Source organism: Camelus ferus, chromosome 1 (assembly GCF_009834535.1).
Source record: "Camelus ferus isolate YT-003-E chromosome 1, BCGSAC_Cfer_1.0, whole genome shotgun sequence".
Taxonomy (NCBI): Eukaryota; Metazoa; Chordata; class Mammalia; order Artiodactyla; family Camelidae; genus Camelus; species Camelus ferus.
This window is the reverse complement of record NC_045696.1, coordinates 59259747-59282990: the sequence shown is the minus strand read 5'-3', so window position 1 is coordinate 59282990 and position 23244 is coordinate 59259747. Positions and strand designations below refer to the sequence as shown.

Genomic DNA, 23244 nt, shown 5'->3' with positions numbered 1-23244 from the left:
CAAAGCCTCAGTATTGCACATATTGAGGGTCCTGGAAGGAATGAATAAAGTGTGTACCTGAGGCAGCCCATTTAAATGCATAAGACTTGAAAAGTCTTGTCATGGAAAAAAAGAAAATGATACCCACCAGAGTGGCTGAACAAGTCCTAAAAGGACTGGCCTTCTGCTATACTTTAAAGAGACTTAGAGTTGGATTTGATGGTGTCACCTCTGCCATCAGGTCTTGCCAAATCTGGAGGTCCATGGCCCTAGGGCCTGGGAAACCTGAGGCAGCGTGTGATAGCGCATTTGGCCATGGGTCTGTCAGAGAGGACCTTATCTAGGGATCTGCTTTGGTCTTTGTCATGGGGAAAACTGAAACCTAAGGGGGAAATCACAAACATGCTTATTCAACACCTAGTGTAATACTAGATGGAATAATAAGAGTGGTCTGAAAAAAGTCTCAGAGAACTACCTCTGTGCATAACAAATCAAATAAATACTTCTAAACAAACTAGGTAGAACAGATTGAAAGGCTGAAAGAAACTGGGCCAGAGTAGAGAGAAGAAATTAGGCAATCTCCTTTTAAATTCAAGAGACATGTCAGGTGGCAGCAGCAGCAGGGCAGAGGAAACATTCTGGCTAACAACCAGCAGACTTCTGTCAACCCTGCACCCCTCCAGCAGCCTGGCTGTCCTGGCTCAAAAATCAGACATCACAATCAGACACTATGAGAATTAACAGAGCATTAGATTTTATAACCGAGCCAGAAGTGTGCCTCTTCTAGAACTGATGCCTTATGGAGTCTGTTGGGAAATGCTAAAAATCATTTGTTACCAACTTATGTGAAAGTTTTTGGCAAATAGAATTCAAATCCCACCTCCCTCCTCTAAAGGTAATTCTAACACCAAATAATATGGAAATTAAGCATTTTTTACCCTTTGGGATGAGGAATTCACCAGCCTTCTTAAAGTTCCAAAGGTCCTGAGGTTAATGAGTTGAGCTAAGATATTTGCCATAACCCCACTAATTAAAGAGCCACATTCAACTAGACTATAGACAACAAACTAGAGCAACTTTGGCTTGAACTGCTGATATTCATAACCCACAAAGCTGATATTCATAACCCACAAAGTTTAACTTAATAAATGCTCATCAGGACATCAAAATGCCAGGTTATAGGAAAAGAATACATAACCATTCTCAGGGAGACTTTACCATACATGTCACATAGCTCCTCCTGCCAAGATACAGACTAGTTCATCAGTGAGCAGCACAGTCTAACCCACTACTGTACACAGGTCAGTAGGTCAACAGCTCCAAACGTGGGAAAGACAGTCTGCAGGCCCGCTGCCTGCTTATAGAATCAGGCACAGCATGGTACAGCTGGCTGTCTGGCTGCTACTATGAGGCGAAGGGCTACCTACGAGGAAAGGTCTGAGAGGTACATTCTTAGGGTCCACCAAAGGTGCAGGGAAGCATCAGGACTCCAGCAGAAAGGAAAGCTGCCCCAGAGCTCTCTGAAGCTTGCACACAGTTGAGTGGAGAATGACAGCATGTTCTCCATTTGCCTTTAGGGGCTTCTACAACCTTTTAAATAATGCAGTAACAGGAAGATGGGGCATAGAAGAGGAAATGGTACCACAGCTAATGCTGAAAAGACCCAAGCCTCTCCCAGCAGCCATCTCTACCCAACCTAGAGTTTTCCTGTTGCCTAGGAACAGCCACAAAGCATGCTGGGAAAGGTGGCTTAAGTATCCAGGTGCAGGCTCTGTGGGTCCTCTACACCACTTCTTGACCCATGCCTGACTTTACTCGTCTATCTGAGCTTGCCTTTGGCTAGAGGCCTTGGGATTTCCCCACTTTGCACATGTCAAACACTCTCCCTGGGAAGGAAAAAAATTAATTTGACACAAGCAATCAATCCCACTGGAATGTTTGTGCACACCGAGCCAAGCAGAAATGGATCCTAAAGGGACCACTTCTGGGAGGCAATGGGAATTTTAATGCTGAAAAATGATACTGTGTCAAGAACCCAGTATGATGGAAGAAGCACACATTTGCATCCAAAGCATGAGCACTGTCACACACGTGCATGCGGCATACATTTGCACACAGGTGTGCCCAGTCACTATCCTCATGGGAAAAGACTTCTGGGTATTTAATTGTCTAGGCTGTCGTCAATCTGTTGATGTTCTGTATTCAAAATATTTTAAGAGGTTGAAGAATACAGCAGTGCTAAACCCCTTTAAAGTAGAATGCTACAATAGCATGTGAAATGTTCCTATGAGTCCAATGTGATTTCTGTGGTGCTAGGCTTGGTGAAAGTGCCCACAACTTCTAATTCTCCAGGAATGTGCACAACCCTCTGCCTTTGCCTACTCTTCTCCCTCTGCAGGAATTCCCTCTGTACCCTGTCACTTTGGATAATGAGAGCATCTTCCAAATGCCATTCAAGCATTTCCTACTCTATGACCACCAACACATCTGCCAAAATACGCTTCTCCATTCCCCAGTTTATGTGCCTGAATTCCACTAATGTAGTCATTCATATACTTGGAATGTTTTAATGTACTTTTTAAAAAACTAATGTTTCCCTCTCTCAAAACATGAGTCCTCTGAAGGTCTAAAGAATGTGAGGGAAAGGAGACAGCATTCTGGGTAGAAGAAAATGTAGAAGAAAGCCAAGATAACAGTTCAGTGACCTCCTTTCAAGATGATGTGGTTGGACTGGGTTTGCACATGCCCTAGGAAATGAAGACTTTGGTTTGCTTTCACCACCTTTTCTCTGTGACTCAAAAGAAGAGTTCAAGGACGTAAGCTGGCAGGAAGATCAACAAGTTAGTCTTCCCATGCCTTGAGAGCCAGCAGGGCAGCTCTGACAGAGCCCTGGTGAAGGTGTTCTCTACGATGTTTCAGCATATCCCTAATGACAGACTTGGGGTCCAAAAGAACAGGCTGAGAAGTGTAGCCTTTTCAACACAGGCCCAGAAATCCCAGAAACCTGTCCCTTCTTTCAAAAGATTCTAAGGGCCAGAACAGTTTGAAGCCACTGCTGACCATCAGGATGATTCTCCCCGAGAGAATTAGAGCCCGTGCTCACCAAGCAAGGATGTGGGGTCACCTGTAAGCTGTGGCATCAGGGGTCTGACCAAGCAGTCTAGAGCTGCTGAGACCAAAGGCCTCGAAAGGACAGAAAGTCTTCAGAGAACCTGAGACCACGTCCCACCTGGTTTCCTTCCCTGCTGACTTTACTGCTGTCCAGTTAGCTCAGAATGTTGGAGATGGGAGATGAACTCAAGACCACCTAGCTCATCTCCCTCATTGTCTCAGAGAGGGCAAGGGGTTTACCAACTTTACCGATCACAACGCTGGGCTCCTGACACCCAGCCCACTGCTCTTTCCACTTGAACCCAACTATCTGGCACCATCATTTGCCTGCTTTTGTATTTTTGCCCTGTACTTTCCTTGCCTGTCCAGTTTACCAGTCTCCCAGTTTCTGTCACCTTCACAGGGAACAGAGTTCCCACTTTCCATGGTCAAATGAGAAACACTGCACTAAGGATACTTGAGCCCCAGAGCCCTGGAGTAAGAACAGCATGTAAAACATAGATGTCTCCCTGTGTTAAAAGAAGTGGAAGAATTGTGGTTAAAAACAACAGCAAACAAACAACTCCACCAAAGAAGAAGCAGAGCGACAGCCCCAAGCTGGACTTCCTTTTTCTATTTATTTTCTATTTAAATTGATCTTATTTAACGTATCCTGTCTATAGAGTACATGTTCATGAAAACCGAGGCTAGTGGTAAAGGAATCAGCTTTATTTGGAAAAAGCAAAACTGACTGGCACTGGTCATTTTAGAAGGCTGAAGAGACTCAGAAAGCAGATCCTATCAAGGTAAGAGGGAAACCAGAGCCATTAGAGGTCCCCAACACAAACGTCAGTCAGACTCACCAGATAGAAATGCAGGAGTCAACAGTGCAGCTCTGTAAGTAATCCATCACCCTCCTAAAACTGGGAGCTCCTTGAAGACAGAGACTGTGCCATACTTACCTCTGTACCACGATGCATGGGATGTAAGGCATACTTGCTAAATGCTTGCTGGGAGAATCAACAACACTGCACTCTGGCATGCTTACATGCACATAAACACATACAAGTATGTAGATAGAATTCCAATGAAGGCAGTCTTAGAAGCCCCACTTCTAAACTCTTTTTCCCCAAAATTATTGTTTTAACAAAGGTAACACTTTTTAAAACATAATGTAAAAAAAAAAAAGAAGAAGAAGAAGAAGAAGAAAGACACAAATGAACTTATTTACAAAACAGAAACAGACTCATAGACATAGAAAACAAACTTACACTTTCCCGGGGGGAAAGGAGGTGGGAAGGGATAAATTGGGAGTTTGAGATTTGCAAATACTAACTACCATATATAAAATAGACAAACAAGTTTCTACTATATAGCACAGGGAACTATATTCAATATCTCATAGTAACCTATAATGAAAAAGAATATGAAAAGGAATATATATATGTACATGTATAACTGAATCACTATGCTGTACATCAGAAACTGACACAATATTGTGAACTATTTCAATTTAAAAAAAAAGATCTTAAAAAAAGTAACATTTAGGATAGCTAGTTAAAGAAATAAATTAAATTAAATATAATGTATTTTTCTCTTTTGCATGTCCTTATACATATTAACCTGCCCCTTCCTCTATCAGAAACAACCGTTTGCCTCAGGGAAGTTTAAGATAGTTACAGTAGCAAACAAAGAGAAAGCACCCATGTTCAACTATTGACATCCTGGAGAGGATTGTTCTTAGTAAACAGCTTGAATTCTCAAGTTCCCATGAACATATCAAGATCCAAACTGGGTGGAGTTGACTGTTGAGATCACTTTAAACCAGCGGTAAAAAGTACTCAGGATGCCACAGAAGGGAGGGAGGGAGGGGAAGCTGTCACCCTCAAGCATCAGGGGAATGTGGCAAAAATTCAGTCTAGGAGATCAGATAGCAGGGTCTCAGCATCCTCCTTTACACCACCTGCGGAGGTGACCGTATGAAAACACAGCACTTGCCCAGTGGGTATTAGTTAGGTGAGCCTGGTGTAGAGGTTCTGTCTTTTCACAGTTGGCACTGAGTGAGCTAGGGATCCACATATTTCTTCATTCCCTGATGATGGTACTGAGAGATGCTCAGAGAGCCAGGGACCAGGCAGAGGCCTGGGGTTAGGATGAGGAGGCTGCCAAGTACAGGGACCTTGACCCCGTAGGCAAATAGTCAGGACATGAATGTTAGTGTTGGATATCAGCACAAGACCCCGCAAAAGCAAGACACATCTAGCCACACCTTTGCAGACACCAGTACAGGGATCAGATCAGACCAGACTAGCCCCTATGAAGCAAAGACCAGGGGGGAATTCAACCATTATGCCATGGCACCCGTCTCCCCTGCCCCCACCGCTATCCCCACAAGCTCACAGGTACACCTCTACACACCCAGACCCAGAGAAGTGGGAGAACAGGAGAAAATCCGAGCTACTGAGAAATTTACCTGAAAGAAACAGTCATCCAAAAAAGCTGATCCGGGGAGTAGGGGGAAAGTGGCATACTATAAACTAGCCAAGTTGGGGTGGAGGAAGATTAGCTCCACATTAGAAAAATTTTAAAGCGACATTGTCTTTGCATGTCTGGATGATAAGTAATGTGCAACCAAGCTTCAGTGTCACCCATCGGAGAGAAATCCTCAGCCGCCCTGGGCAGTTAGATGAGCCACTCTTCCACACTCACACACTTGTCTCTTTTCCAAAAGCAAATGGAACGTATCATGAAACGTTTCACTCTATCTCTAGTACTGCCAATTTCTTACCAGACATGAAAAAATGTACAGTCCTCAAACGTGGTGTGGCTGTCACTCCCCTCTGAGTCCCCTAGCTCAGCTTTCAACCACACTCAAAACCGAGGGAGACCCCGGAGAAAGCCGGCAGACAAAAACTCTTTTTATTGAGTCAGCAATTTTATTTGTCCAAAGCATTCTCCTTCTATTATCTGACTTTATCGTCTACTATTCCTATAAGGTATGGCAGGGCAAGTGTGTTTACCTCTCTCTTCAGATGAAGAAAGACAGGTCCCATCTGTAAAAACAGACATTTTTAACTGGCTTGGCCAAGTCACAGAGATAATCAGTGGTGGGTAGAATTGGAAACCAGGGTCTCCCGAATCACATCCTTGGATTCTTCTAGCCAAACACAGACTATGGCTTTTGCACACAACCTAAAGCACTTCCATACCTGTGGTATTGGAATTAACTTTCACTCAAGCCCACAAAACACATGTGGCTTTTTTTGGCTAATTGTGACTGTAAATCTGCCTCCTAAGTCACTTAAAGGCACACAGCAAAAGAAGCCAAGAATGGTCTCTACCATTTATTTAAATGTCATTTTAAAAAGTGTCCGTAAACATTATACAGAAAGTTAGCCAGGACTGGCTTCTCTCCCTCTCTCTGGAGGATAAAAGCAGAAGAAATATCCTGATCCTGCAGTTGTCCCACAGTCACCTTTGAAAATGATCCAGTAATGGGTAACCTTTCATGCTACACTTTGGACTAAATAATGTCCCAGAACAAACACTGGTCCACAGAAAAGGTGGGTTATAAATGTCCATCATTAGGAGTATGGTTAAATACAAAATGGCACATTCACACGACAGAATGTAACACGACTCTTAAAACAAATGAGATGGAACATATGTCCTAACATGGAAAAACGTCCATGGTTAGAAAGTGATAAAAGCAAACTGCAGAATAACAGATATAGCATAATTCTCTTTTCGTTAAAATATGAAAGAAAGCCATGCATTTGTATAAACACACACTTGTATATTTAACAGGTACATACGTCTGTTGAGTTTATCAACTTTATGGAGGTGGAGGGAGAGAGAGCATTTACTTTTAACCACAGATCCTGTACTTCTGTGTGACTATTTTTGACAACAGCAAGTGTCAATGCCTTTACTCCTCCAAACATCCAACGGATCTTCTGTCTTATATCATCCCCACGTAAAGGTGGAATTGGCTTTGTTCAATAGATAGGCATATACTGATATATCACATATTTAATTTTTTTTATTTTGGGGGGTGTAATTAGGTTTATTATCTGTTTATTTTTAATGGAGGTACTGGGGATTGAACTCAGGACCTTGTACATGCTACCATACTAGTGGTAGCAAGCATATGCTCTACCACTGAGCTATACTCTCCCCTTCATACATTTCAACTAATTAGGGAAAAATGACTTCATTTAGGAAAATGTCTGGCCTCCCATTTGTTTTTTAATTTAATTCAGTGATCAAAAAGCAAACCTGGATCAAGGGAAAGAGTACACACACAGGAAACAAGACCAGAAGCTCTCAAATTAACAAACAGGGGTTCTCTCTGGATGATGGGATTACAGTGGTGTTTCTATCCTTTATACTTCATCTCATTTTCCAAATGCTCTATAGTGAGCCAGCGTTATTTTTATAATAAAAAATAACTTTAGGACAAAAAAATAAATGTTTTATGAAAGTATACTGAAAATCAAATTTCTCTAAATGAAACCTTATTTACTACTTAAATTATCTTTTACCTTATAGACAATACATACATATTAAATGAATCAAAGAATGAGTGAAATTCCCTTTCTGAATGACCTCCAGTTAGCCATTTTTTCCTGTATCAGTCTCCCCACAACCAAACAAGACCATAAACTCTTCAGGGACAAGGACCATTTGTTACCAATCTTTAGCAGCCCCCTTAGTATCTGGACCCGGCATAATACTGGGCACACGGCAGACACTCAGTCAGTATCGATCAGTTGGTCCATCTGTATGTTTGAACTTCCCTATATGCTTCTTTAGTTTTCCAGTGCCTATGAAATATACGAACATTTGTAAGCAAGCAATAAAAGGTCCCCTCTAATTAATCCAGAGTCAACAAGAATTGTTCATTATATTCCACAGTAAATATTTATCTCATAGGTCTTTTTGTTTAAGGTAGAATTGCTTGTCCACAAAAAAGATTCATTTCCGTAGCACAACAATTCATTATAAAACTCCCAAATGACCTACATACCAATAAACAGCTCTTTTAAAAAAAATTAAGTCAACAAATTCTAATCAAGCAAGTATTATCTGCAAGGCATTGAATTGGATATTGGGAAGAAGACAGACAAGTCCAAAACAAAAGATGAGTACAGCCTACTTGGGAAAACCAGACATGACCATTTTCTAAGGTAGGGCTTCCAAAAGTCTTTGGAGTCATCAATGTTCAGTAAGGTTCTGGAAAGAGACTAGTGTCCAAACAAGTCTGTCCACCACCTTGGACATCTCTTGTCCAAGTCACTACCCAAGGACTCAAGAGTCCTGTTTTCACCTCTACTCCAGAGACTCCAGGGCTGAGCAAAATGCAGAAGTCTGCACACCTGGCCCATTCTGAACTCAAATGGACAGGTCATTCTTTAATGCAATTCTCACTCACTCTTCAGAGAATGGATCCAATCCATCCCCTTTCTTCACAGGCTCTCAGCACCTTCTCAGTTCTTCAGATGACCGTGGCTCCCATTCACAGAGAAAACTGAGGTCAGTCTTCTTAATAAGCTTAATAAGAGCTCTAACATCTGACCTGTACACTTGACCTGAAAACCACCTGGTCTTTTCCCATAGCCATAGAGGAAAAGTGTCTCTCCATCCCAGAGGTAACCTCTTTGCCTGGGAATCTCATCCTTTTCTGACTTTTGAGGAATCTAGTGCCCACCCTAGTACCCTACCGACATATGTACCACTTTCTATCACTTTCAGCAGCTATCACTGTCTCCTCTCATGATTTTTTCAAACATTCAAAGATTTTTCTCTCTTGAAAAAAAAAAAAAACTTCACTGGACTTGATAACCTTTAAAAATTTTTATTGAAGTATCATTTGCATGTATAAAATTGCACGTAAGCCTACAGCTCACTGAAAGCTCACAAACAGATCACACCTATGATCAAAGAACAGAAGATTACTTAGAAAAATACCTCTTCAATTGTCATTTTATTATTCTCCTTACTTTTACTGCCAAGCTTCTTGAACAGTGGTCCATCTTGATTTTCACTACCTCCTGATCTAGCTCGGCATAAGCATCCCCTCTTCAGTGAATCCTCCCCACACCCATCCGGGGAGGTTGTTGATGCTTCCCCTATGTTCTCAATGTTCAGCCTGCAGTCCTCTTTATGGCACTTGTACTACCTTGCAATCATTTGTTTATGTGTCAGACAACCCCACTAGACCATTACCCTCCATGTGGGAAAGATGATTTGATTTCTAACTTGTTTTTGTAGCCCCAGTGCCTGGCACTTATTAGGTGCACAGCTGGTGTTTGACACTCGAATGAATGAATGCAAGAATAAATGAAGAGATCCACTCACTGAAATCTAGTGCCCTACCGAAACTGATCAGACTTTGTCCAGTTCTCATCAAAAGTAATCACAATATTTAGCTGTCAAATTCAGTGGTTAGGATCATGAAGAATGACTAGAAAATTACACTGTTCCAATAGTTGGTTAAGCATTCTTTTTATATCCAAGAATTTGAGCCTGTTATGTGCCAATGGACTGGGGTACAGAGAAGAGACAATATCTTGCACCTCCCCCACAAATTAAAGCTGAGGCATCATTCTTAATGGCATTCTGTCCTTCCAAGGCCACATACCCAGCATGGAATCCTGCCAATCTTCTTCCCCAACTGCTCCCAGAGATACTCCTCCCTTTCCCCACAATCTCCTTTCCAGGACAGTAAGAAGTCAGAGACAGGAATCCCCCAGGAGCCCCAGACCCCTCCTCCCTGCCCCCTTTTGTCACATCCAATTAACCATCTGCCAGTCTCCTGGGTCTCCCTCTAGGCCCACTGTCCAGCTGCCAACTGAATCCTGTGTTCCCCACCCCCATTCCCCATAGATGGCCATTGTCCCTGGGCTGCAGGGTAAGAGTGTAAAAGGCAGGGGGTTTAGACACATTCCCAGTCTCTGCCTGCCATGCTCTGGAATAACTGTAACTGAAAGCTTAGAAATAATACCCCTACCTATCTATGCAGAAGGAAGGGAGGGAGGAAGGGAGGGAGGGAGAGAAGATGGAGAGGAGGGGAGGGAGGGAGGAAGGAAGGAAGGAAGGGAAGATGGGGAGGGCATCACAGAGGAGGGGAGAGGAAGAAGGAAACTACTGAAGCATAATTTTCATAATTTGTAAAATGCAACTAGTAATATGATTATATATGTAATACAGTTATACTAGTAATAGAATATGACTATTCTATTACTAGTAATATAATCCCATTTCTATTACTATTTATAACGTGAATGTAACTATCACAATATGTATCTACAAACATCAAGCAATCCTGATAAGTAAGGATTTTTTTTTTACCCATTTTAGACATGAGAAAACTGAAGCTCAAAGAGGCTGTACCTTGCACAAGGTCACATGGCCAGTAAGTTCCTGTTCTAAGACTCCATGATTCTGGAACTGAGCCATACCTCAGGAAACTCCCACCTCCTCCTACTCCAGGAAATATAAACCCAGTCCCCTAAAGCCCACCTTGTGGTAATAGTAGCCCCTAGATTCCTACTCCCCATCCCCCTAGAGGGCCACGTAAGACTCCTCACTTGACGACAGTCCTTGGGTTTGCCCCTTTGGGGACAAAGGAATGAGTGTACTCATTGGCATCTTCCCTCTGGTATGAAGGGTTCCTCTTCATGGAGAAAAATGGGCAAGAGGTTCTTCCAAGACCCCTACTCCGCTTCCTCTTTCTTTTAGAACTTCTAGAGGCATTAAAGAAACTGGAAATTCAAGAGCAGGTCCATCCCTGACAGGAGACAGCACCCAGTGGCCAGGCATGGACCCCTTCTCAGGAGGCTGCCCTGACACCTTCCTGCCTGAGTCCTCCTTCTGTCCTATCCTCACTCACCCTCCACCTACCCCTCAACTTGCTTTTCTGACTCACACTCTGTAGGAAGTGATTCTGTAGACCCCACTATAGCCTGGAGCAAATCCCACCTCAGCCTGCAAAAAGAAGCCACCAGCACTTATAAAAAGATTGCTATTTTGGGACCTCCCAGCCTTGCTTTCTAGCTTCTCTGCCAAAGAAGCCTTTCAGAGCCACACCAACCCAGCTCACCCATTTCACAGCTGGCCTCAGCTTGCACTACCCTCCCCAAGCATGGTACCACAAGCCCCTGAGTCTTCAAGCCAGGTGACGCTCTCTCTGCTGGGGCTGTTGATCAGCACATTATGCCCTCAGCCAAACTTTACTGAAGTCTGCCTTCCCCCAGTCTCCTCCTCTAGCCCAAGGCTCACCCCTAAGCTAACCTTGAGATCCACCCCTACAGGCTTATCCAGGATCTTCCTCCTCCAATTGCTCCTCTCTTTTCTAAATATTCATTCCCTTCCCCTTGCCTGCCTTCTCCCTCCTACCCACCCCTAGGTATTCACATATCTTCTCTACCTAAAAAAAGCCTCCCCTCAACTCTGCTACCCATCTCCAACTACCTTACTATTTTTAACCTTTCCTTCACAGCCAAACCTTTCCAAAGAGTCATCTATATGCACTCCCACCACTTCCTCCCCATCCACTCACTCCCTATTCCCCTTGAAATTCGAATTCCACCTCCCATACACAATTCAAACTGTTATTTCAAAGGTTACCAGTGATCTCCCAATTTCCAGAACCCAGAGGTGTGCTCAGCCCCCTTCTCCCTCAGTCTCTCTGCAGCACAGTCTCTGCTGATGATCCGACCGCTTCCCAGCCCTGCTCTCTCCTGGTTCCCCTCCAGCCCTTCACTGGAGTCTACAGCTCTGTCCTTGGCCCTCTGCCCTTAAGTCTGTGTATGCATTTCATTTATTATCTCATCTATTCTGATAGCTCCAGCCACAACTTCTTATGGATATCTCCCAAATCTATATTTTCGTCTCTGGCCTCCCTCCAAAGCACCAGACTCCCTTCATTATCCACCTACTGAATCAACACCTCCTTAAGCTATTTCACTGACACCTGAAAAGCAACATGTCCCCAAAGTAAATTCCCAAATCCTTTCTTTCCTCCTGCCTCCCCACAGCCTCTCCTCCTCTTCCTTAACTCCCGATTTTCATTTATGGTACTTCCATCCTCACCCAGGCTCTAAGCTTTGGAGCAATCTTTGAGTCCTGCCTCTTCCTTAACACCTCTCCATCCAACTTACAAAGTCCTACAGACTCTACATTCCACACGCTCCCTCACATCCACCCCCTCCTCCCTATTTCCACTGTGGCATCCCAAGTTCAGACGCTCCTAACCTATCAAGTCGTCTTCCAGTCCAGCCCTGGCCAGCAGTTCCTCCCCCCTTGCAATCCACCCTCTGCAGGGCTGCCAGATTTATCTTCCTGATCGTGTCACCACCCCATTCAGAAATGTTTAGTGGCTCCTGAAAGCAAACTGCAGAAAGGCCAAACTCTTTGGCCTGCCATTTAAAGCCCTATATTATCGAGAAGTCCAATAAATGTTTGATAAATGAAGCAATCAACTTGGTCCCCATCCCCTTCTGAGTTTTATCTCCCATTGATCCTCCACCTGCATCCTCTAAGCCACATAAACTGGACCACTTACTGCTCTATATATGCCATGGATGGTCGCACATTTTTCTAACACTGTTCCAACACTTTCTGTCTTCCCCATCCAAATCTTACCCACCCTTCAAGTCTCAGCTCAAGAAGGAACGGCTTCCTTGAGAACAATTCATTTGTCACTTTTCACTCTCCTACTTGTCTATGTCTCGTTATCTGTTTTCTAGCTAACTTCTAGCTCCCTTCTAATAATACTATGGGACAGAAGGGGAGGAGATGATGCTAATTCTCCAACAGTTTCTTCTTTACCTCCCTGAATTAATTCCTCTGTCCTCTCAGCTAATTCTTTCTGTTCCTTCACTCTTCGGCAGACACGATTTCAAGCAGCTCTATTGATCCAACAACTCTATGGCTGCCAATCATTTCCTAGTTATTCTGCTGCCAGTCATTCACACTCAAAGGAGAGGCAGAAGAAGTCTAAACTGCACGCAGGCAGAGAGGAAGGAAGGGACTGGTTCTCTGTACCCACCTGAGGCTCAGCGGAAGCAAGAACTCCATCCTCACTGGTCTCCTCCAGATGGCATGGGGACACGTGGCCCAGGGCCTGGGGGGCTGGCATTTTTACACCTTTGTGGAAGAGGAGAGAACAAGAGTGCCCTGATCTATTGTAAGGAGGGTGCCTCATCCAGTCCCCTTGGGAAACCAAATTGAGAAGGATTGGAAAAGGTCCCATGGAGGTCAGATTAAACAAGATAATATTTGTCAGAAGAGGTACTTAGAGTAATAGAATGTTCAATATGGAAGGAACTATCTATACATATTTGGATAGAATGGTACAACTTACAAAGACCTTTCACATTCAGTATCTTATTTGAGTCTCTCAACAGCCTGGTAAGGGAACTGGGGAGTGTGTGTGTTTGGAGCGGGGGAGGTTATCCTCATCTTACACAGATGTTACTCATTTGCCCAAGTCGTTCAGATAAGTAGAGAGCAAAGGTGGGGGTTCACCTCTTGCTCCCTTGCGTGATCTTCTCTGCCTCTTTCACAGGCTTTTTCTCCCTTCCTTCCCCGCTTAAATCCAAGTGCTCCCTGAGGGGGGTATAGTAATTATATTCCTGCTCTGTAGTCTTTCTTGCAATGATTTTATACACTCCCATAGCAGAGTACACGGCTGCACTAGGCACTCAATAAATATTTGTCAAACAAATGATTAAATGAAAGAATGGAAAAGAGCTGAGGCCCAAACCCTCGCCTTCTGATTCCACCCAGGCTCCTGCACTCCGACGTGATGCCTCTCCAGCGCCCTCTCCCACTCCTCGTCAAAAGCCCTGCACTACCCTTCGGAGATTCCCTCAGCCTCTGTGCCATCGCATTCAGGTAAAAATGAACACAACAGGAACAGCCAAGATTTCTTGTGCTCCTAATGTGTGTCAGAAACCACTAGATATTTTTTACACCTTTTTCTTCCTATTTAATCCTCTCAACCTGTGAAACAAGCATTCTTGGTCCCACTTTGCAGAAGACTGAGGATGACAGAGATTAAATAATTTACCCAAGATTCTGCCCCTGATTATTACTGAGCCTGTCTGACCCAAAGCCCATGATCTTCTGGCTATACCAGGATTTCTTAGCCTCAGACCACCAACATTTGGGGGCTGGATAATTCTTTACTGTCTTGTGCATTATAAGATGCTTAGAAGCACCCTAGACCTCTGTGCACTAGATGCCAGCACCAACCCCCTTCCCTGAGCTGTGACAACCAAAAAAATTCTCCAGACATTGCCAAATATTTCCTGGAGGACAAAACTGCCTCCAGTTAAGACCACTAGACTATACCATACTGCCTACCGTCAGAAATAAATTACCAAGTTCTAAACCAGAAAGAACTTGGAGAAGTAAAAGCGTTCATTCTCCAACATCTAAAAAGGACCTCTAGTCCATCCGTTCTCAGGTTTTATTGATATCGACAGTCAGGAATATATTTTTTTTACATCTCACTTAATTTCTTTCCGTAGCTTCAGTTTATTCCAATACCGCTTCCATTCCCCAAAGGATTATCAAATATAGTTGGACAGAATGTGCTAGTAATTGAGTTATTGATGACTGGTGACCCAAGGATAAAGGAAAGCCTCCCAAATCTTATGAAGGTGCACCTGGATGTCACTGATATGTTCTAAAGTACTTAAGGTAGAAATAGCCAAATAAATGCAATATTAGAAATATTAACAGCATTCCCTCTTCAGAACAACAAAGTCCTCTCAATACTCCCCAAGAAGTTCCTGGAAGATGATGTGACCAAAAGCCCAAATCATAATGGGGGAAGTAGAGGAGAATCAAGAAAGAAAGGTAAACACTGACTTAAGCACCATGTTTACATCCTGGAGCATTAAGCACAACATCAAAAAGTGGTGTTTTCCTTTGCTGCAAAAGAGAGCTCAGGAGGCAAGAGACCCTTCTCTTTTTAGGTGCCTGGCAATGCACAGACAGAGTGGGGATTGTTACCCAAAGAACTGTACACCAACATAGGTTGTCACCTCAAAATCTCCCTTCTCTATGGTCTAGACCTGATAATGTCCAGGTCCCTGTATGGGTGGAATGGGGTTGTCATCTGAGAGAAAAGTTTAAAGAACTGTACAGTGAATACCGATATATCACCACCTAGATTCAGCAACTGCTTATATTTTGCCATGTTTGCTTTATCTATACTGGGGGGAGATGGTTTGTTTTGGTTTGGCTTTGACGAATCACAAGCTTTTTAAAAGATCTCTTAAAGAACAAATAACTTCATTGTATGAAAGGGCTAAAAACAATACCTCTGCTGAAGTGAGAAAATGAGTGTAGACAAGTGAGTGTTTCAGCAATTCAGAGGAGAGAGCTGGTCTGGTGAGCTATGAAAGCTTCCAGAAGAATGTGGGGCTCACACCTTGGAGAATGAGTTGCATTCGTAGAGTGGGGGTGCAGGAGTAGAACATGAGTCAAAGCACCCTTGGCTGGTGAGAAGAGCAGCCTGGCTGGAGTCTGTGTGAAGTACAGACTTGACCCTGAAGGAGGGAGTCACTGTAGGTTCATAAACCAGGTGCAATTAAATTAGTACAATCTACAAAGTGCGATCTGTCTGCAAATGCCAATTTGGAGTGGGCATGAGAGAGCAGGATCCCAGGACCAAGAATGAAGGCCACTAAAGGGGTCCATGGGCCACATGCTGGGTCTCCTGGCCAAGGCCAGAGGCCCTGTGGATGAATACCATGAGCTAACTATGAAAGATAATTCAGTCAGGTTTGTTAGAAGAGAGAGATTCCTCGGAGACAATACCAAGGTTTTAAATATCACGACTAGGAGAGGGAAGATGCCACTTACAGAATTAAGGAAGGCAAGAGGAGAGGCTGGTTTAGGGACTTGAAAAGGCAGAATTGAGTTTGAGGAGGACCAAAATTCAGGTAACAGCCAACACTCCAGTTAGAGATGTCTATAGACTCACAGGACCACCCCAAGTTCCTACTCTGAATGCTCAACAGAAAGACAGAGGTAGAAGATACTTCCACAACAGTCTCATTAAACTTCGCCTTCATTTTTTTCCTTTGAGTTTTAAAGAAAGAGGCTTCTCCTCCACTCATCAAAGCCACGCATTTACTTCTTTTAGTGAACCTGCTCTTGTCCCACCTCTGCAACTATCTAACTCAACCATCAATCTTGCATCTTAGTCCTCCCTGCCCACAGGCTCTGTCCCTTCCACTTCCAAACCTGCTCTGACTCTTTGACAAAAAAATAAAAACTCCTTTTCTTGATACTAACATCCCTTCTGACTAGCTCCCTATCTCTTTTTCCTTTCACTGGTAAATTCTGCAAGTAAACAGTGTCTACCCACCACCCCAAGTTCCTACTCTGAATGCATCTTCAAATAATGTGCTCCAAGACCTCACAGGTGGCCTTCTTTTTATCACATTCAGTGACACTTAGCCAGTCTCCTCCTGTTCAACCTGTCTGCAGCCTGTCATCACATCAGAACCCACACCAACTCCCCGGGGTCTCCGAGATCAAGTCTCCTTTGCTGCCACTTCCTAGATAAGGGTTCTCCCCCAATGTCTAACTTTAGCCCTTTCCTCTTTCCTTCACCCCCTCCCTCTGAGAACTGAAGCGTTCACAAAACTTCAGCTGTAGCCAGCCTTGCTACAGATGGTTTCCAAGCCCTCACCACAAGCCCTCACCCCCTGCCTGTGTTCCTAAGTCCCACATCACCTGCAAAACACTTCCACCTGGATGCTCCTCAATCACTTCTAATTTTCCATGTCCAAAGCTAACAGCATTATCTGCGCTGCAAAACCAGCTCCTGTCTTAAACCAGAGTGCGTCATTCAGGACACTTGGTCATCTATGCTTTCAACCCAGCTATTCCCGTGTCCTTCCGAGCATAATTTTCTTTCCCCCCTACAACTAGTTTGTCAACAAACTCCCACATTTCTGCCTTTGAAAAGTCTCCCAGAGTGGTCCCTGACTTCCTCTTTCTGCCATCAACCCAGACCAAGCCCCTTGCCATCAGTTCTGGATCACTTTTGCATCTCCCTGGATTCTTTCTCTCTTCTCCACTTCACCTGTCATATGACCCCCAGATTAACCTTTCCAACTACCACTTTCTTCAGGATGTGCCCTTGCTCAAGAACCTAAAATGACTCCCTACCAATCCTGAATCAAATCTAAACTCATCTCTTAGGCTTCCAAGATTCTCCCTATCTGGCCTTGCCCTACTCTCCCAACCCAGTTTCCCATTCCTCCCTACCCTACACCTCACCCTCCATCCCCTGGGGATACTCAAAGTCAATGCCTCTACCTCCCTGGGCTTTTGCCTACGCTTCTCCTCCCAACCTCCATCTCCCCTTCAAGGGCTATTGTCAGTTCTACCCTCTGTAGTTCTGCCAACTTTTTATCTTATAGCACCGTAATGTTCAGCAATTAATTAATCTATAATTGAGCAGTAATTGTAAATCCTCTTTTAAAAGTTCTTCACGGGTAGAGACGACTTTGAATATTTCTTTTGTATCCCACAGCACCCTGGACAGCAGAAGGCTCCTAGTAGGAACTGAAAAGTCCTGGTTGGTTTTCTACTCCAACTGATTTCTAGTCCCAGTTCTGGGTTCCCATATTTCCCCTTCTCTGCCTCATAACCATAATCAATAAAATTATTGTGACACACTTCCTCAGGCTTGGACCAGAAAATTCCAAGACGATACATCTATAAAAATAATGGTCTGGGGTGTGTGTGTGTGTGTGTGTGTGTGTCTGTCTGTCTGTCTGTCTGTCCATGTGCATGCAGGGGAAGCAAGATTTAGGGAATCCAGCTTAATCAGTGGTCAAAAGATCTGAAATACCAAAATAATCAGAAGAGGATAAGTAAGGAACCAAAATGACAGAATTATTCGAAACATGCCTAATTAGAGGCAGAGTATGCCAGGGTTTTGACAATGCAATTGCCAATCTGGTCTTTGTGTGTGTAAAATTTTCCACCAGATAGTAGGGGGTAATCCTGGCACTAGCATCTTTGAAAATGTGTTCAAAGCTTTCTCAGTTGTTCAACTACATCAATTTATCATTTGTCCAGCCTACCAGGTGTAGTGTTGTGTTCCATAAAGATGGGGAATCCGAAGGGAGACAGTTAGGAAATACGGGCTTTTCCAGGCTTAAGAATCCCCAGCAAGAGCCCAAGCTAGAGACTAGAAGGGGGTAAGTTCAGGAAGTAGAGCACAGAAGGCCATTCAGGGTGGGTGGTGGTCCCAGACCCTACCACAGGCAGCCTGCACCCCCTCTTACAACTTATTACAGGTCATCAGTCATTTCCAGCCTTATGTACTGAAGATTTCACCCTTCTCTGATTTTAAGTGCACATCAGACCTAGCCTCCCCCTCACCAACAAGGCTGCCTGAGGAGGAAGGAGAATATCCCCAACAGGATTCCACAGGAGACAGACCCAGTCTGCTATTTACTCTGTGATTTGAGCCAGAGCTAGACAATGTAAGCCCCACGATGTGTTTTGAAAGGCCCTGGGAAAAGTAACACATTGGACCATTAGAGGCTATTAACACCATTAACACTGTGTGAATTCATTTATCAGAAATTAGCAAGCCTCCAGAAAGTGAGATCTGCTCCAAGGGCCTGGGACAGAGAATGCACAGGAATCAGTGTTCGGATGGTAGGAAAGAGAGAGGAGGAGTGGAGGCCAAAAGATGAAAGTGGGTCCAGAAAGGGAAGGTGGGAAAGCTCACACTTCAAGAGTTTTCCCCAGAGCTAAGAAAAGGGAGACTTTTGTGCCAGACGGGAGCCAAGGTGGGGGGGGGGGGGGGGAGTCAGGGAAGACATGCTGGTGAGTGTTTCCAGGTATCTCTTAGCCCCCAGAACCTCTCCCCTTGATTATAAACTAAGGTGATAAACTCAGGGCAGGCACCTCTTTAGAATCCATGCTTTGGTTCCTAGGCAGAGAGAGAGAGAGAAAGAGAGAGAGAGAGAGAGAGAGAGAGAGAGAGAGAGAGAGAGAGTGTGTGTGTGTGTGTGTGTGTGAGAGAGAGAGAGAGAGAGAGAGAGTGTGTGTGTGTGTGTGTGTGTTTGGGGGTGGGGGGCGCAGGGTGTATATTGGACCACACGTCTGGGAAAAAGGAAGAGGGAGAAGCAAGGCTGAGCCCTGGGAAGCAGGATAGGATAACAAGGGCTCCCTTTGCTTTCTCCAGGCCCTGGCTTCAGCTTCTTTTCTGTCCTCCTGCTCTTTTCTCTTCAGACCAATTAGAAAATGAACATATGGCCAACCAAGACGTCACTTCTAAAGCCACAAGTCTCCCCAACAAAGCACCCCACCCCTTCCGTTAGATGACCTCCAGGACAAGGCAATGAGGCTAGGAAGCAGATGGGTGCGCTGGGAGTCTTCAGAGCTAACCTGGTCCTCGACCCCTACCAGTTCATGTCCTCTGATCCAACTCACAGAAAGAGGGCAGATGCCCAGGGTCCCCATAACTTACTGGATTCCTTGGGACAAAAATTCCAGACAAAATGGTTCCAGACATGGAAGATGGGGAGCTCTATCTACCGAGTTGGTGAAAGCCACAGGTAAAGGGGAGATAGAGAATCCCTGGTCATCAGTGAAACAGGGCCACAGGTGGTGGGAGATGAGGGTGGTCGGTGTCCGCTCTGGGAAAGGGACTGTGTAGCCAAGGAACATGAGGAGTTCTAGAACCTGGGTCTGGGAGGAGGCAGGAGCCGAGAACAGCTGGAAAGACAGATATGGGGGGTGCTCCACATACCACAGGCAAGCAAAGATTCAGTGGGTGTGTATGAGGGGGACGCTAACTCACACTTCCAGGAATGAGTGATTCTTATTTAAAAAAAAAAAAAAGCTCATCCGTTCCCAAAACTGGAGGAGAGGAGGACAAGGAGGAGGTCCCAGGCGCCCACCGCCCTCCCAGCCAGGTCTGCCTCTCAAGTCTGAGGCGCTGGCTCCCCACACACACCAAGCACGACCGTCCTCGGTCCGCTCCGCTCCTGACTGTCAGTCTGCAGCCTACACGACTCCCGGTCCCCGCTGCCCCTCTGCACAGCAGAGCCCGGGGCCGCCGGCCCGAGAAAGGGTGCCAGCGCAGGGCGGCCGGAGCCCGGCTGACAGGGGCTGGGGGAAGGGGGGAGCCGAGGGAGGGGCGGGGGACGCCGGTAGCCGCACGCTGCAAAGTGATCCAACATCGCCCCATCCCCGCGCTCCGGGAGAAGGCAGCCCGAGGGGACCGCCTCCCGCCTCCCCAACACAGACTCCTGCAAGTGGGGTGAACGCCGAGGGGCGCCGAGCTCCCAGCCCCCACTCCTCCCCCAAACGCGACCAGTATTGCCATAACAACAAGAATCTCGGCAACTCCAGCCCCGACGACGAGGGGGACTGCCCCCCAACACGCACACCCCAGCAACAGCCCTCCTTCCCCAAACTTGTCCAAGACGCCGCGTCCAGGGCAGCAGCCCCCCTCCCCGGCCCCCGCGCCCTGCCCAGCTTACCTGTCCGGAAAAAGGCGTCCACGTCCGAGTCGGCGGCTCCTCCTTCCTCCGCTGCCCCCTCCGGGGGGTTCATGACTGGGGGAGGGCGTCCGCGGGCAGCCGGGGGCTGGCGAAGCCTGGGGCCAAGGGCTGCTTGGCGCCTGGTGGGCGGAGGGCGCGGGACGCAGCGGCCGCGGCCGCGGCCGCAAACCCGGCGGACACCGGGCTTCGAGGGCGGGCGGCCGGGGCGGCGGGGCTGGGGCAGAGGACGCCGAGGCTACCTCAGGCGGAGGCGCGAGACGGGCTGGGGGCGCCTGCCGTTGGCTCCCCCATGGTCCCCCTTCCCCCGGGGCGCTGGCCGCCTGCGGTCTGGCCGGGGCCGGGGTCTGGGCTGCCTGGGCGCCCGCTCTCCCCTAGAAGAAGCAGCTGGCTCTCCTCCTCGCCCGTCTGCCTGTCTCTATTGTTCAGCCCTGCTCGGCTCTCCTCTTTATTTTTCCTCCTCCCTCCCACCCTCCCTGTCTCTCTACCTCCTCCCTCCCTCGCTCGCTCGCCCGCTCGCTCCCTGCCTCCCTCCCTCGCTCGCTCTCTAGCTCCCCCTCTGGCTCCGCCAGCGCCGCCGCCTCGCAGCTCCTCCCACGGCTCCCGCTCCTCAGTCCCGGCCAACAATGACCCGGGCAGCGCTGAGCTCAACAGAAGCTCCGGCCCGGGCCGGGGGCTCGCCGAGAGCCCCCGGCGGCGCGGACGCCTCTCTCCCGCGCCGCCCCGCGCCGGTCTCTCCGGGAGCCAAGCTCGGGCCCCGAGCTATTGTTCGCGGTTACGCTAGGCCGGCTTCCTGAACCCCGCAGGAAAAGCCCCGGCGAAGGAGGCGGCCGGGGAGGGGGCGGGGCCGCCGGGCGAGTCCCGGGCTGCTGGGCGCACGCCGGGCTCGCCGAGAGGGCTCTACGCCCCAGCCCCGCGCGCTCAGCCTCGCCCCTCGCGCTGCCGGTGCTCGCGGCCTGGTGGCCGTCTCCTCCACCCACCCTACTCCCAGGTGTGTGCGCCCCCGCCCCCCCAAATTGCCTGTCCCCGAGCTGGACTGATCTGTCCCTAGAGGCTGGACTTTTTCCCCCTCCTTCGCGACAAGGTCTGTCCTGTCTCCGGCCTCTCCGGAGCCATTCGCATTTTCCTCACCAACTCACCTTAGTTTCTCTCTTTCTTAAGCTTTTTTCTTTTTACCCTTTTCAGCGCCCCTTTAAACATTTCTGCCTGTCTCTGTGACACCGCCAGGTCATTCCTCTTGCGGTGTGTCCCTGCCTATCTTTCCCTCCCTCCCTCACTCTCTTCTGTCTTTCATTTGTCTCTGCCCTGCCTCGGTACTTGGCCCGTATCTCAGCGCTCCTCTTGGACAGCTGTCAAAACTCCCTAATCTCCAGGGGCTGCTCTGTTTTGTTCTTCTCCCTCGTGTGAATGGAGAGATCCAGTTGGCCAGGAGAAAGGAGGTGTTACAGCAAGCTGAATTTCAATTAAAGTGGGGAGAGGGGATGGGGAGGAATGGGGAAGACCTCTAAAAAGAAAGCAGATGCTGTATGGGGTAATTAATGCAGTGATTGTATTGTGCCAATTGGTTTTTAAGCAATAATTAAACAATAATTAGCCAGTATTCTGTTTATAGTCCCAGTGACTGCGAGCCTACAAAACAGAGGCTCTTTAGACATGAGCACTTAACGTGGTGTGTTGAGGACTGTTGCTGCTGCCTCATCCAGACAGATGGAGAGGCTGTGGCCTCACCTAATGTGTTAAAACATGGCTAATAGGAAAACCAGGTCTTAGTGTAAAGTTGATGACATGGGTACCCACCAGCTAGAATCTCCTGGATCTATTTGTCTCTGGTAACCTACTTGGTTCCACCTGTTTCCAGTCAAAGCAACTGGGACCTTTCCAGATCTAACAGCAAATATGATGAAGTAAATAAGTTTTTAGTGAACCCTTTCTGGTTCCCTGTACTCCTTACTTTCTTTACTGAATGTCACAATTTTTTTTTAACCAATGGAAAAATAAGTACAGTTGTCTGTCCTCAGTCTTGGGTACATCTATCAGACCTCATTTCTTAAAAATTATGAATAGAGACTCTGACATCCAAAGTTCACTGCCATGAGATCTAATTCATCTGGTCTGATAGCTTCAACTGCCTTAAAGCAGCCAGATGCCCCTTATTTACCACCTCCTCTGACAATGAAAGTATTTTTCATTTGTCCTTTCTAAATTTTGCCTTCTCCTTAACCCTACGCCTAAACCCTGCCCTGCACTCCCACACGTGCACATGAAGACAGAGTCGCTATTAACCGCCACTATTGTGCACATAAAGAACAAGAGGCCTGGCAAGAGCATTAGCTCATCCCAAATTCAGAAGAAATATTGCAAGTTTAGAGAAAGGTTCATATCAAATTCTCAACAGGTGTGGACCAGAATGGGGGAAACCTTATGAAATGACTCAGACTTTAAGAGGAAATTTGTCAATTTCTATTAAGATTTTAAATGTACATAGCTATATTAATATCAAAGATTTCAGAGCAAAGACTGCTACGAGAGATAGAGACATTTCAGTTCATCAATTGGACCTAACAATCCTAAAAGTTTTTGTGTCTAAGAGTTTCAAAATATTTGAAGCAAAACTAAT

At 46.3% G+C, this 23244-nt stretch overlaps 1 protein-coding gene across 17 annotated transcripts in view; it reads right to left on the bottom strand.

Annotated features, from left to right (window-relative positions):
* The window catches only part of KALRN (kalirin RhoGEF kinase), a 616045-nt gene extending 594595 nt beyond the window's left edge, over positions 1-21450 (bottom strand). For 6 of the 17 annotated variants that reach the window (XM_032480571.1, XM_032480620.1, XM_032480579.1 and 3 more), the window contains exon 1: positions 20610-21423. In XM_032480571.1, the coding sequence (XP_032336462.1) occupies positions 20610-20682 (73 nt within the window). In that variant the 5' untranslated portion in view covers positions 20683-21423. Of the gene's footprint in view, positions 1-20609 lie in introns of all 17 variants that reach the window. The other 11 variants (XM_032480687.1, XM_032480702.1, XM_032480718.1 and 8 more) reach the window with 5 other exon arrangements.
* Between the last annotated feature and the right edge of the window lie 1794 nt (positions 21451-23244).